The 13,511-nt window shown below is 44.7% G+C and overlaps 1 protein-coding gene across 2 annotated transcripts in view; it reads right to left on the bottom strand.

Annotated features, from left to right (window-relative positions):
• USP7 (ubiquitin specific peptidase 7) overlaps window positions 1–13,511 on the bottom strand; it is a 377,898-nt gene that overhangs the window by 226,232 nt on the left and 138,155 nt on the right. For both annotated transcript variants that reach the window (XM_030213526.1, XM_030213525.1), the window contains exons 9-11: window positions 4,409–4,489; window positions 4,215–4,305; window positions 1,922–2,004 (exon numbers count right to left, since the gene is read on the bottom strand). In XM_030213526.1, coding sequence (XP_030069386.1) covers window positions 1,922–2,004; window positions 4,215–4,305; window positions 4,409–4,489 — 255 coding nt within the window. The remainder of the gene's footprint in view (window positions 1–1,921; window positions 2,005–4,214; window positions 4,306–4,408; window positions 4,490–13,511) is intronic.

Raw genomic sequence — 13,511 nt, 5'->3', positions numbered from 1 at the left:
CAGAGTCGCTCTTCGAGAGCCGCCATTGGTACAGGCCATGGGGCCAGTGTGGCCTCAGGTTGCCGAACCTACTGGGGTGCAGGAGCAGGATCTCAGCTGCTGGGAGACGTGCACACCGGCACCTCTTGAATGGGGATGGAGCAATCCTCCCGGCTCCTACGCATATCGGGAGCTAGATCCCTTGACGTCCCGGAAGCTCCCTGCACCATGCGTTGAAGGAGATCAGTGTTGGTACTTCTTAGCCTTCGCTTGATGCACCTCACCGAGACTCCTTGGTGCCGACGAGGATGTGGAATCCGCATGATGGCTCGGGGTCGGGCCCAACGATGGTTGGTCCCAGCTGGGCCTGCACAGCAGGAGGCCTCGAGACAGGTGGAGACCCACTCGATGCCTCACTGCTCCCAGTGTGTCAGGATCTCTGAGCAAACATCCCTACCTCTAACTCCTGACATCGATGCCTCTCTCGATGCTGATGTCGAAGGAAATAAACAGTAATAAAGAGAAAAAAAGGGCGAAAACCCGCCACAAAAAGGCACTGAAGGCTCGTTCCCGAGCAAAGCAGCGATAGAAAAATCTGCCGCTCCTGGCAGGAAGGCACTCCGCGCATGCGCAGTCAAGCGTGGAGCACACTTCAGAAGACTAGCAAATTTTTTGCTATTATGCCAGTTCCCAGGCTGATGCGGACTATCAACCCACTTGGGAGAATGAACCAGCCTGCTTGTCCTCGGTGAAGATCTACAGTCTTGACATAAATACTACAGCAAACTTCACAAACATAAGACCGTCTATTGCCTCAAAAGCTAATTTTTCTGGCCCTCCATATTTGTCCTGCCGGGAACTGAATCCAATCCACAGAGCAAGTTTAGTTTAGTTTTTTGTTATGAACAGCAGCAAAAGCAACAAACCTAGGGAGGTGGGGGTTCCTAGAATACACCACCTGAAGATAGTAGTGCAGCATGGTGATAAAAACCTACTCAAATTACAAGGAGGTCCCTCCAACTCACTCATCAATCTCAGATAGAGACAGTCCCCAATAGCCCTCTCAATGATCTATAATATTTGGTGTCCCTTCTCTTCAAAAGTTTTGGTACCCCTGATCAAATGGAAAGCTTTCGAGACAATAGAAGTACCTAAGGGAGTGAATCAGACAGACTAAGTGAACTTTATGCTTAACATTCAGGATATGACCGCGAGCAATTGGAGGACAGGAATGAAATAAAAATTCTCTGAGTCTACAATATCACAGTTGGAAAACTATTCAATCCAAAAATATTAAAGTTCCATGGTTAGAAAGGGATGCCAGAAACTGCCAAAGAAAGGTTGTCTACCAGTATGCATGCTGAAGAAAGAAAGAAAAGAAAAGGTTTATGCTGATTTTAAAAATCAGTGAGAAAAAAAAATGAAAGATACCCACAAAGGCATTTAACATGTCCTTCCATGTTAAATTGTACAGCGCTGCGTAACCCTAGTAGCGCTTTAGAAATGTTAAGTAGTAGTAGTAGTAAAGGCACACTTATCCTAAAGACAGGAATGAAAACCATTCTAAAATAGCACAAGAGTTAACTGCAAAAGTTAAGACAAAAAATGCATATATTCCTCTTGGTGGAAAGGAAAATCACAAACTGAAGTATGGTGCATGAGCACAGACACACAAGACGTATTGTATTGTGCATTCCCAGAGAGGCCTCTGTGTTTCTCTTAGAAAGTTCTGGAAATATGTTCTGTGATGATACCAATTATAAGGCACCTGACTACACAAACTACAAATAGTGATTTCTAGTTTAGAACACTTGGAAATGCAGACATACAGTAGGCCTACAGTAAAGCTAAGTCAAAGGTTTTAAAACAGTTTGCTGAAGTCTTCCTATGGCTATTCTTATGGAAACATTTTACTTTTACACTAAATTACTAAAGTATGTACCTGTAAGCCATGTTCTCCAGCATCATATTTGTTATCGCCATCCAGTTGTTCTACTGCAACATAGTCTATAAAGGACTCAAATACTAGAAAGAAAATATTCCTGCGTAAGTATACAGACATACTAATACACAATCAATGCAATAAATGTTATCCATCTTCAATGTGCAAATAAAGCTTCACTATACATTGGAAAATTTCAATCTTTTCCTAGCACATTACCAACTCCATACCATGTCTTATACTTGCTTTAACTGTCTATTCTTCAGAAAGGAACAACAAATTAAAACTTGACCGTTAGAAATGATGCTACTACTGGTGCTACATAGCTTTATAGAAACTTTTTTTTTTTTAGATCAAACATTAAAATGGCAACATATCCTATATAATAAAAAGCACCTCCAACGTTCTGAAGCTGGCAGCGTGGACAAAAACATTGAAGCATTCGTGCTTCTGTATCCATCTGCTAACACGATGACGTCACCCACTACCAGCAGCATCAGCAGCGACAGTTCCCAATCAAAGCATAACAGCGCCAGTGAACTCCAACACGGCAAAAAAAAACTGCCAAAGGCTCAAAAACTTCTTCAAAAGAAAAAGAAAAGGGCCATCAACACTGCCGGTAACAACGGATTCATCCACACATACACATGCGCCTTCTCTACCCCCCCCCCCCCCCCCAAGGCTGCATCTCTCCAGATCTACCCAAAGGCCGAGAGGTTGCAGCATCCAGGGCCCCCTCCCCTGCTAGCTCAGCTAAACCCCCGACTCCCACCGAGCTAATGGGGAAAAAGACCTGCGGAAAGCCAAGGTAGGAATGGGGAAACGAATGGGGGGAAGGGACAAGACGGGGGAAATGGAGGGAGGGGTACACAATGAAGGAAGATATTTCAGACATATTAATGGAAGGGGGAATTGTGGGGAGGGGGCAGATCGGGGAGAAGGATACAGATGGGATACAGTGTGGAGGCAGAGATGGATGGGGAAGGGGGTGGGGGCGCTACGCAGCACAAAGAGGGGCGAGATAGCAACTCACCAGTTCGTGGCGCTCTCTTCCCAGATCGCATCCTCATAGGTGGCCAGCTGGACCGGCCGGTGTGTGCTGAAACTGACAGTGGCCATAGCGGGCGATGGCTGCCTAGCTCCGAGCTTCGGGAAAAATGCGGGGAGACCGGGAGGAGGGGCGGGGCAATAGAGACCGAGGGCCGGAGCTTGGAGAGGCTAGCAGAGGGTCGAAGCTAGTGAGAAACCAGAGAGGGGCGGAGTCCTAGAGACTAAAGGCGGAGAGAATGGGAGGGGCGGAGCAACATCGAGGGCGGCAGGCCGGAGGGGGTGGAGGCTAGGAAGCATCAGTGAGAGAAGGGGTAGAATAACAGACTGACCGACGAGGGCGGAGCTAAAAAAAAAAAAAGACCAAAGAGAGCAAAAAGGAGGAGAGGGTGGAGCCAAGGAGAACTGAACCGGAGTGGAGTCAGGGGCAGAGCCAAAAAAGACCAAAGGGAGCAAAAAAGAGGAGGGGGTGGAGCCACGGGAGATCTGAAAAGAGTAGGGTGGAGTCAGGGTCGGAGCTACAGGTCCTGTACACAGAACTGAAAATGACACGGCTGAAAATCCTGGACCCTGACAGATTATGATTCTGTCAGACTCCAGTGGGTTCAAATCTGATAGTGTCCACTGTGAAAGATGAGAAAATGTAGTAGGATCATCGCCTAAATTCTGTCTTGAATCGTTAAGAACATATCTCTGCATATAAAATAGTCAAGTCACAACAATTAGTTCATGGAGGGAGGGGGGTCCCTAAGACCAGAGAGGGGGGAAAGGGGGGTCCCTAAGAACACAGAAAGGGGGGGGAAGGGGGGTCCTCAGAGAGGGGGGAGAGGGGAGGACACACACTGTCTCACATATGCACACTCATTCTCACATACACAAACTCTCTAACAGACACACTCGCACCCACTTCTACTCTGACCCACACACACACACTTGCACATTCAATCTCTCTCTCTCACACACAGTCACTCTCACAGACACTCTCTCAAACACACACTCTGCGGAAAACCTTGCTAGCGCCCATATCATTTGTGCCAGAAACGGGCCTTTTTTTACTAGTTGCCAATGATTTATTGTAGAGAGGGAAAGCTAAAAATATAAGCTTTTGTCCTCCTCCTGGAATCTCAATGCTTGAGCATCAGCAGTATGATTATTACCTAGTGACTACTATTATAAGATTTACAATGAAACTGCAACCATTATAAAGTAACAATTTAACCCATTCTAAATTATAAGTGTTACTTACTATTTTTCTTTCCCTTTATACTTAGCTGGATGTCATAATAATCTTCTATTCGCTCAGAGCGATAGTCCACATGCTTGCACTGAATATATGACTAAAAAAACAAACAAACCCAAAAACAAAACGATTAGCACTTCTACACAAAAAAAAACCTCAAAGGGTTAAAAAAAAAAAAGAAGAAGACTAGCCAAACGTACCACCATCTTCCCTCTGAATAATTTAGGTATAGTGCCTTCTACACAGGTTCCTTTCATTTTATTTTCCACATTATCAAGTAGCTGAAAAAGAGACAACATTTTGGTTTTATTAGGATACAATGGATTTAATTCCCGTTCATTAAATCTTGTATTGGCATACGATTCCTTCTTTTCAACCTCTATGGACTACATTATTTTGATGCCATTTTCTACTAATAGTCGCCATCATCAATCTTTTCTTTTACGTGGGCATAAGAATGCATAAAATGTTTGTAAAAGTTTTGGATTTATATATTATGCATTGATGCAGAAAGTGTTACTTCCTAAAGTTTTCCTACTTCACTCTGCCTTTCATAGTCACACAACTTCTTCAAGAATTAAAATCAACTGTGTCCAGTTTAAACCACAATTCTGCTTGTTAAGGTAAGATTGCAAAGTTAAACAAAAATAAACTACTTAAAACCTTTTATACAAATGGTAAAATGTAAAAAGCTTATTAATTTATTTTCCTTTAGTCCTATAAGACCAGTACAGACAAGTGTCTTGCCCAGTGTTTTTATTTTGTAGAAAAAAAGGTGCCGGTACTCATTATGGGCGGGATCACCACATATGGCTTCACCCCTATAATAGCCACACCCACATTAGCCACACCCCTTATACCAGCCATGGTGCATATAAACAGACATCAATGCAAATATTATACTAGTATAGGGGAAAAAATGTGTGTTTTCATTATAAATAATTTCTGTAAGCTGTTACAGCTCCAGTACACCCAGTGCAAAATTAGACAGCAGATGTAAATTCTCAAATTGGACATATTCCAAACACTAAAATGAAAATAAAATGATTTTTTCTACCTTTGTTGACTGGTGACTGTTATTCTATCCATATTGGTCCCAGTCTCTGATTCTGCTGCTCTCTATCTGTTCTCTTAACTCCGTTTCCAGGGCTTCCTTTCCATTTATTCTTTACTTTCCTCCTTTCTTCTTCATTCTTGCCCTACATCCATAAGTAAGAGCTGGGTCCTCCTCCGTGGAAATGACTGGAGGAGGTATAGCATGGATCCACCTTTTGCCTATTTTCTCCACCCATGTGCAGTTTTTCTCCCCTTTCCCTCATCTACATCCATGTGCATCTTCTTTTTTTTTTTCCCTCCCCTCCATCCATGTCCAGCACTTCTCTCTCCTCTCCTCCATCCATGTCCAGCATTTCTCCTCTCTCTTCCCTCCCCTGTATCCATATAAAGCAATAATTCTCTCTCCCCTCTCCTCCATCCAAGTCCAGCATTTTCTCCTCTCCCTGCCAACCCCTCCCATCTATCCATGTCCAGCAATTCTCCTCTATCTCCTGCTCTCCTCTCCATCCATTTCTAGCATTTCTCCTCTCTTCCCTCCCATCCATGCGCATCTCCTTCCTCTTCCCTCCATCCATGTCCAGCATGTCTCCTCTCTCCCCTGCCCTCCCCTCCCATGTCCAGCGATTCTTCTCTGCCCTCTGTCCTCCTCTCACATCCATGTCCAGCGACTCTCCTCTCTTCCCTGCCCTCCCCTCCATCTATGTCCAGCAATTCTCTCTTCCCTGCCCTCCTCTCCCATCCATGTCCAGCGAGTCTCTCTTCCCTGCTCTCCCCTCCCCTCCATGTCCAGCAATTCTCTCTTCACTGCCCTCTCCTCGATGTCCAGCGATTCTCCTCTCTCCCCTGCCCTTCCCTCTCATCCATGTTCAGCTATTCTTCTTCCCCCAGCCCATCCTCCTCCTCCACTGCCTGCCTGCCAGCCAGCGAAGCAATAAAGGCTGCCAGTGTCGGACTCGGCAGCGCAAACGGTGCAGCAATTGAAAGAGGCTGGCAGTGTCGGATAGTCCCTCTGCGAATCCCACCTATGCGGAAACAGGAAGTTGAAATAAAGTAGGCGGGACTTGCAGAGGGAAGCTCCGACGCTGCCAGCCTCTCTCAATCGCTGCATCGTTCGCACTGCCGAGTCTGTTAAAAAAAAAAAAACAGTAAGTAGGGGAGTGAGAGGAAGGGTGCAGGACTCGCCGGGGGAAAAAAGGTGCCAGTACGCCGTACCGGTGCTTACCGGCACAAAAAAAGCCCTGGCTATGCCCCCCTGACAGCAGATGGGGACAGAAGAAAAAAAAAGCTTAGAGCAGACTTCACTTCCCTTAAACAGTTGGTACAGCCTTCTGCTCTTGAGTATGTCAGCCAAGAGAATCCAAGCAAAATATCAAATTGGAGAATAAAAATTTATTTTGCTTTGGGCTTTCAAACAGCAACCAAACCAGATAATTAAGGGACAAGAATATCCTAAAGCAAGGAAAAGATCAGCCCCAAATAATTTGAGAATGGACAACAATGTTCTCACTGTTTTCTAAACTTGTCAATCTATGACTCTTCAGCTTGAACTGACCAACTACAAAAAAGGAAATTTATGATCGAGTTTAAATTTTACCTTCCTTGCTTGTAGTCCATGCCAGACAAGTGGGATGTATCCATGCTTAGCCCAGGCAAGGGGAAGCCTGTGACCAAAGGAAGAGTCTTTCCTGGCCTACACACTCAAGCTGAAGTACTTAGAGCAGGAATGCAATGGAGACCAGGATTCTTGTTTTGCCATTATCTTCTGGACAGATATTTCAACTGCCTACAAGGACTCCTGCAACCTCAGCAAGAGTCTTCACTGGTCCTCTAGGACAGAGCTTCTCAACCTAGTCCTTGGGGCACACCCAGGCAGTCTGCCTCCTCAATACGCAAATCTCTAACATGCATATTCATTGTGGATATCCTGAAAGCCCAAATGCATGGGTGTGCCCTAAGGACTGGGTTGAGAAGCTCTGCTCTAGGACTTGCAAACTCTTGTAGGCATAAGCTGATGTGATCATATGCATAACTCCTCCAGAAACCACTGCCTTAGGGCTCTGATGTGTCTTTTCAGGCCTTATTCAAAGACCAAGAAGTCTAGCAAAAATTAAGTATTAGGAAACCTATAAAATCCCAAAGGTGGTATATGCCCAAGTGGAGAATGGTGGTCCCTATCTTCGCCTATATCACTTAAGTTACTTTTGCAGAGGGCAGTTATAAGCCTGATTCAGACAGAGACAGTATACTACCCTCTAAAGGAGGAGGACACTAAAACCAAGGATACAGATTTCAGTGACAAACTTAAGAGCAACAGCACCCCATGACACCTGTGCCATTAAACCTTGATGCAGGCACTAAGTAGAGGCCACCTAAGGCAGAAGAAAGTATTGCATCAGAGCGTAATGAAGCAATTTCATTGACCATATCGTACCAGAATTAGAATCTGCCCTCTGCCTTCTTCCCAACCTCCTCTGCAGCAAGGAGTTCAAGGAATGGACTCCGTAAGGGGAAGTATTGTTAGCTCCTGTAAAACTTAATTTACAGAGGTTCCAATCTCTAGCCTACATTGTCTGCCCTACAAGGTGGCCAGAGTTGAATCTGGCATTCTGCACAAGTTCCACTTCATGATTAAATGCTAGTATACTTAAATCTGTCACTTCCTACCAATTTTGGTACAGAGACAATAGAAGTCTGACAGGCACTGGTCCTTTGTTCCCAACTACTGGAGTTTGTTTATTTTAATTTATTTATTTATTGCATTTGTATCCCACATTTTCCCACCTTTTTGCGGGTTCAGTGTGGCTTACAATATGAGTTAAATGATGGAAATACAATTTGTTACAGATTGGTTATGGATTACATTGTGCAGAGTTATGCGAGACAATCGAGTTGTCGTTAAGGAATGTAACAATGGAACACAAACATTGAAACATTGGAAGGAGACAACGTTGGAAGTTGCTGTCAAAGTCCATTCCAGCCTTAAACCTGATCTGTTTTTGCTATTCATGGGATTCAGAATGTAGAAGTCTGCCTGGCACTTACTTCCCAACCTCTGAAGCTGGTATCAAAGCTCACTCCAGTTATAAGGCCATTTAACTTTTGCTGTAACTGAATTCCATCCTTTTTCTACATAGTGATCCTCTGTGTTTACCCACACATTCTTGAATTCTGTCACTGTTTTTGTCTTCACAGCCTCCTGCAGGAGGGCATTCCAGGCATCTACCACTCTTTCCAAGAAGTATTTCTTGACATTACTCCTTAGTCTCCCACCCTGCAACCTCAACTCATGACCTCTACTTCCCTGTCTCTGAAAAAGATTAGTTTGCATGTTAATATCTTTTAAGTATTTAAATGCCTGTATCATATTCCCCCATCCCTCCTTCCCTCTAGGGTATACATATTCAGATTGCAAGCTATCAGCCTCTCACCCCGTCAAATACAACTATTTTGGTTATCTACACCTTATCTGCATAACTCTACATTTCTTTGCATTACATTTTAACTGCCAAACATTAGACTACTCTTCTAATCTTTTTAGATCACTTCTCATGTTGTCCACTCCATCTGGAGTGTTTACTCTATTGTAAATCTTCATCCACATAAAGGCAAACTTTCTCTTCTAATCTTTCAGCAATATCACTCACAAATATATTGACTAGAACTGGCCTCAAAATCCATATCTGGGGCGCTCCACTATTCACTTCTCTTTCCTCCGAGTGAATTACATTCACTACCCCCTCCCCGGCATCTTTTCTCCAAGTGAATTCCATTCACTACACCCTCCCCGGCATCTGTCAGTCAACCAGTTTCTAATCCAGTTTACCACTTTGGGTCCTAACTTCACGCCATTCAATTTGTTCACGTCTCCCATGAGGAAACATGTCAAAGGCTAGACCACATCTAGTGTGTTCTCTCAATCCAAGCCACTTCCTCTTCCAAGCCATAATTGCAGAGCTGCCTCTATGTAGCCTAAATCCTTTCAATGGCCCAAGTCATAAGACAGAATGGAGAGGAATTTTCCAAAAGAGAGGTCTCTGACTTGGGAGAAAAGAAAATGAAGTATCCTGCTTGTATTCTCCTTTAACTGAAGAACTGTCTTCTCCTTGAGATTTGGTCAGGTTGAGCTTTAAAATCCAACAGAACCCTGGTAAGACAAATGACATGTCGTACAGTCCTCTTTTTAAAGGTCCTGTGAACATCAGTTGCAAAATAATCAGCTACACAATAATAGTTCCAACTATGAGATCTACACAGAGGTTCTATAGGGGAAAAAACTCAGACCAAGGTTTTTAATCAGACCTATGCTTAAGGTTAATCTGCCATGCAACCTTATCATAGAGCAACACTCACTTTCTCTTAAAAGGGAGTTGCAATAAAAGACCTATTACAGCAGCACCACTTCCAAAGAATCTTGTAGACAACTACATTGCCCAGCATCTACTTATGGGGTCATAATCTGTCAGGACATTATCCTTATCCACCTGATGTGGCTCTGAAGCACAGCCCTTCAGAAATAACCCATGTCTACATTCTAATGGTTTTCCAACACAGGTTGTCTGACCATGTTCCTCCCCACTTAATTTTGTAATTTGTGGCCACCTGATTGTCCATTTGAACTATGATGACTATCAGACAACTAATCCCTGAAAGCCTTGAACATTCCAAATGGCTCTTAGTTTTAGGAAGCTTATCTGAGATTTTCCTAACCACACCATACACCCTGGATGTGAGGCTCATCTAAATTAGCTCCTCAAACAAATTTTAACACATCTGTCATTAGGGATTCCAGACGAGGATCATATAGAAAGGGATTCCTTTTGCCAGACTGGATTGATTCGCCTAGACATGGGGTCCCATAGAGGAATGGTGACAACATATGATATCATGGAGATTCCCTGTAGACCAAGTCCTCTGGGTGATTAAAGTCAACTGAACTTGCCTCAAATGAAGGTGTGCCATGGGAGTGACTTGTACTGTTGAAACCATATGGCCTAGCATCCTCAACATTTGACCACCTGATACATGCTGATTCTTGAATTTCCTCCACAGTTAAAATCAAGTTGGTTATCCGTTTCCATGGAAGAAAGGTAGTTGCTTGAGTTAAGCCCTGGAACTCAAATGCCAGAATAAGTGGTAAAAAGTGAAAGTAGCTGGGTTTAAAAAAAACGCTTGGACAAATTCCTGGAAGAAAAGTCCATAAACCATTATTAAGGTAGACCTGGGGAAAGCCACTCCTTATCCCTGAAGTTAAGTAGCATGGAATCTTGCTACGTTTTGGGACTCTGCCAGGTACTTGTGACCTGAACTAGCCACTGGTAGAAACAGACTGGACTACATGGATGGACCTTTGATATGAACCAGTAGGGCAACTCATGCTCATGTCTAGCAAGGCTCTTATAGTTCACATTTTTGTGCTAGATGCAAATGTGACTTGGGAGTAATATATGACAAACCCTAGTAACTTCCAACACAGAAATGATAAACCAACAGATCTTTTTGCTCCTTCCTAATTCAGGTACATGAACAGCCAATCACCCAAATACATGTACTCACAGTGTGTAGATACTACTAAACATTTTGTGAATACTTGAGACATTGGCATGAGGCCAAATGACAGTACACACTGCTGGTATCAGTATTTCCCCTATGATTAATCTTAAGGTATTTCCTGTGGCCTGGATGTTCCTGAATGTGAGTGTGTCCCCTTTAGACCCTGAGAACATACCCAGGAAATCATCATATTTGTTTTGTGAGATATCTGTTTGAGGTCTTCAGGTGGTAATCAAATGGCTTCTTCTTGCCTTTATGATCAAAAAACAACTTGGAATAAAACACCTGCCCTCTTTCCTGCAGTGGAATCGGTTCAACTATGATGCTCTTGGTGGGCAATTTACAGGCTGGTGTGCCAAACAAAGACCGTATCCTATCCAGACTATTCTGAGAACCCATCTGTCTGTGGTTAGAAGAGGTCAGTTGCTTGCAAAGGACAGTGCCCCTTCACCCTTACAAGTAAGCCATCTTGGAATGGATATAGGAACTGTGGCTAGTTTCTCTTGGAAGCAGTCAAAATCTAGTCTCTGATTTTTGCTGTGATCTGCTGAGAGGGGAACAGCGGGAAGGAGGATGGCTATGCATATGAGAGTAATAGGACCTCCTTTGCCTTCTGCTGTGGTCCCTCCTGGATGAGAAGGCTAGGTTGAAGTGCACCTGGTCTCAGTGTAACTATGCTGCTTGATAAACGAAGCAGCTTCCTGAACCTTATACGGCAGCAAGCTTTTCCTCTACATCTCGTCTGTCGTCTGAGGCCCACATCCAGCGTCTGCAGGCATTAATCCACATAGCAGCAACTTTCAATGCTCTTTCTCCCCCCCCCCCCCCCCCCCCCCAAAGGTAAATTTTCCACACTTCATCCCCTTGGCTAATGAGTAGTGTTCCTCAGACTTATCACTAAAAAGAGTGTTTGCAAACTCTGCCACATTGCAAACTATATTCCGCAAGTATTTGCACATGGAAAACTTGTAGAATGCTATAAAGGATGAGCGCACAGCATTCTGAAGGAAAGATTATGTCTTACCTGATGAATCCAGGAACTAGTGGGTTAAGTCCGCCTACCAGCAGGTGGAGATAGAGATAAACAAACTAAAGGCAGTGATGCCAGACGGCCAGCTCCTTCCTCAGTCAGTATGTCATTCGTAAGCATTTACCAAGGCCAAAAATATGAAACCAATATCAACCAGAAACCACCCTCACTATGAAAAACAGAGAACCAAAAAAGAACTTTGAAATAACTGCAACTTGATCCAGAAGTCAGAATCCTTTCCGTGTTCCCATATCTGTCTTAACTCTGCAAAAGAGAACCCAGAAGGAAAAAATAGCCACACTGCGCGGAAAATGAAAAAAAAAAAAAACGTCGGCTGAACTAGGGAGGGATCCTGGATTCATCTGCTGCGTTAAAGGAAAGAAAATTATCAGGTAAGACATAATTTTACCTTCCTTGTCACTTGCAGCAGATGAATCCAGGAACTAGTGGGATGTACCACAGCATTCCTTAAGTAGGGTGGGAAGCCGACGCTCCCCGCGCCAACACTCCCGCCCCAAAACTCGCACCCTCCTGAGCAGACACGCCTAGTCTGTAATGCTTCGCAAAAGTTATGACGGGATGCCCAAGTAGCCACCCGACAAATCTCTTCCAGAGATAAGGTCGACACCTCTGCTGGAGTAGAATACGCCTTCAGGGCACTGGAGACGGCCACCCTTACACCGCTCCAATGGCTTCCCTAATCCAGCGAGCAATGGAAGCCTTAGAAGCCGCCTCACCTCTTTTCGATCCCAACAAGAGCACAAAGAGATGATCCGAGCGTCGAAACTCGTTAGAGATCTGCAAGTACCGAAACAAAGCTCTCCGCACATCCAGGAAACGAAGCGAGGCAAACTCCCCCGGATAATCCTCTCTTCGAAAAGACGGAAGATAAAAAGCCTGATTGACATGGAAAGCCGAAACCACTTTAGGCAGAAACGATGGCACCGTCCGGATCGACACCCCTGCTTCAGAAAACTGCAAAAAAGGATCTCTGGAAGACAAAGACTGAATTTCAGAAATCCTCCTAGCCGAAGCAATGGCCACCAAAAACACTGTCTTAAGTGTTAGATCCCTCTCAGAAACCTTACTCAATGGCTCAAATGGCGGGGCCTGGAAGCCTCGCAGTACCACATTCAAATGGCACGCTGGGCACGGCTGCCGCAGAGGAGGCCGAAGCCGAAGAGCCCCGCATAGGAAATGGACCACATAAGAGTGAGCTGCTAAAGAGGAACCATCCAGTTTGCCCCTAAAACAAGCTAGCGCGGCCACCTGCACTCGAAGGGAATTATATGCCAATCCCTTTTGAAGACCATCCTGAAGGAACTCCAGAATAACTGGAATGTCTGCACGAAAAGGCGATTCAGCACGCAAAGCACACCACGCCGAGAAAGCTTTCCACACTCACGCGTACGCTGCTGAAGTACACTGCTTCGGTGCCCCCAAAAGAGTGGCAATGACTGGTCCTGAAAATCCCTTCTTCCTCAGCTGCCGCCTCTCAAAAGCCAGGCCGTAAGACCAAAGCGGGAGGAATTTTCCATCTGAACTGGCCCTTGATGCAGCAGATCAGGAGTCACCGGAAGTCGCAATGGTGGCTCTGAGTGTGCTCGAACGAGATCCGCATACCACAGCCGTCAGGGCCAGTCTGGGGCCACTAGAGACCGACCCCC

The sequence above is a fragment of the Microcaecilia unicolor genome, chromosome 8 (assembly GCF_901765095.1).
Source record: "Microcaecilia unicolor chromosome 8, aMicUni1.1, whole genome shotgun sequence".
Lineage (NCBI taxonomy): Eukaryota > Metazoa > Chordata > Amphibia > Gymnophiona > Siphonopidae > Microcaecilia > Microcaecilia unicolor.
The sequence above is the reverse complement of the archived record's forward strand: the minus strand, read 5'-3'. Positions and strand labels throughout refer to the sequence as shown.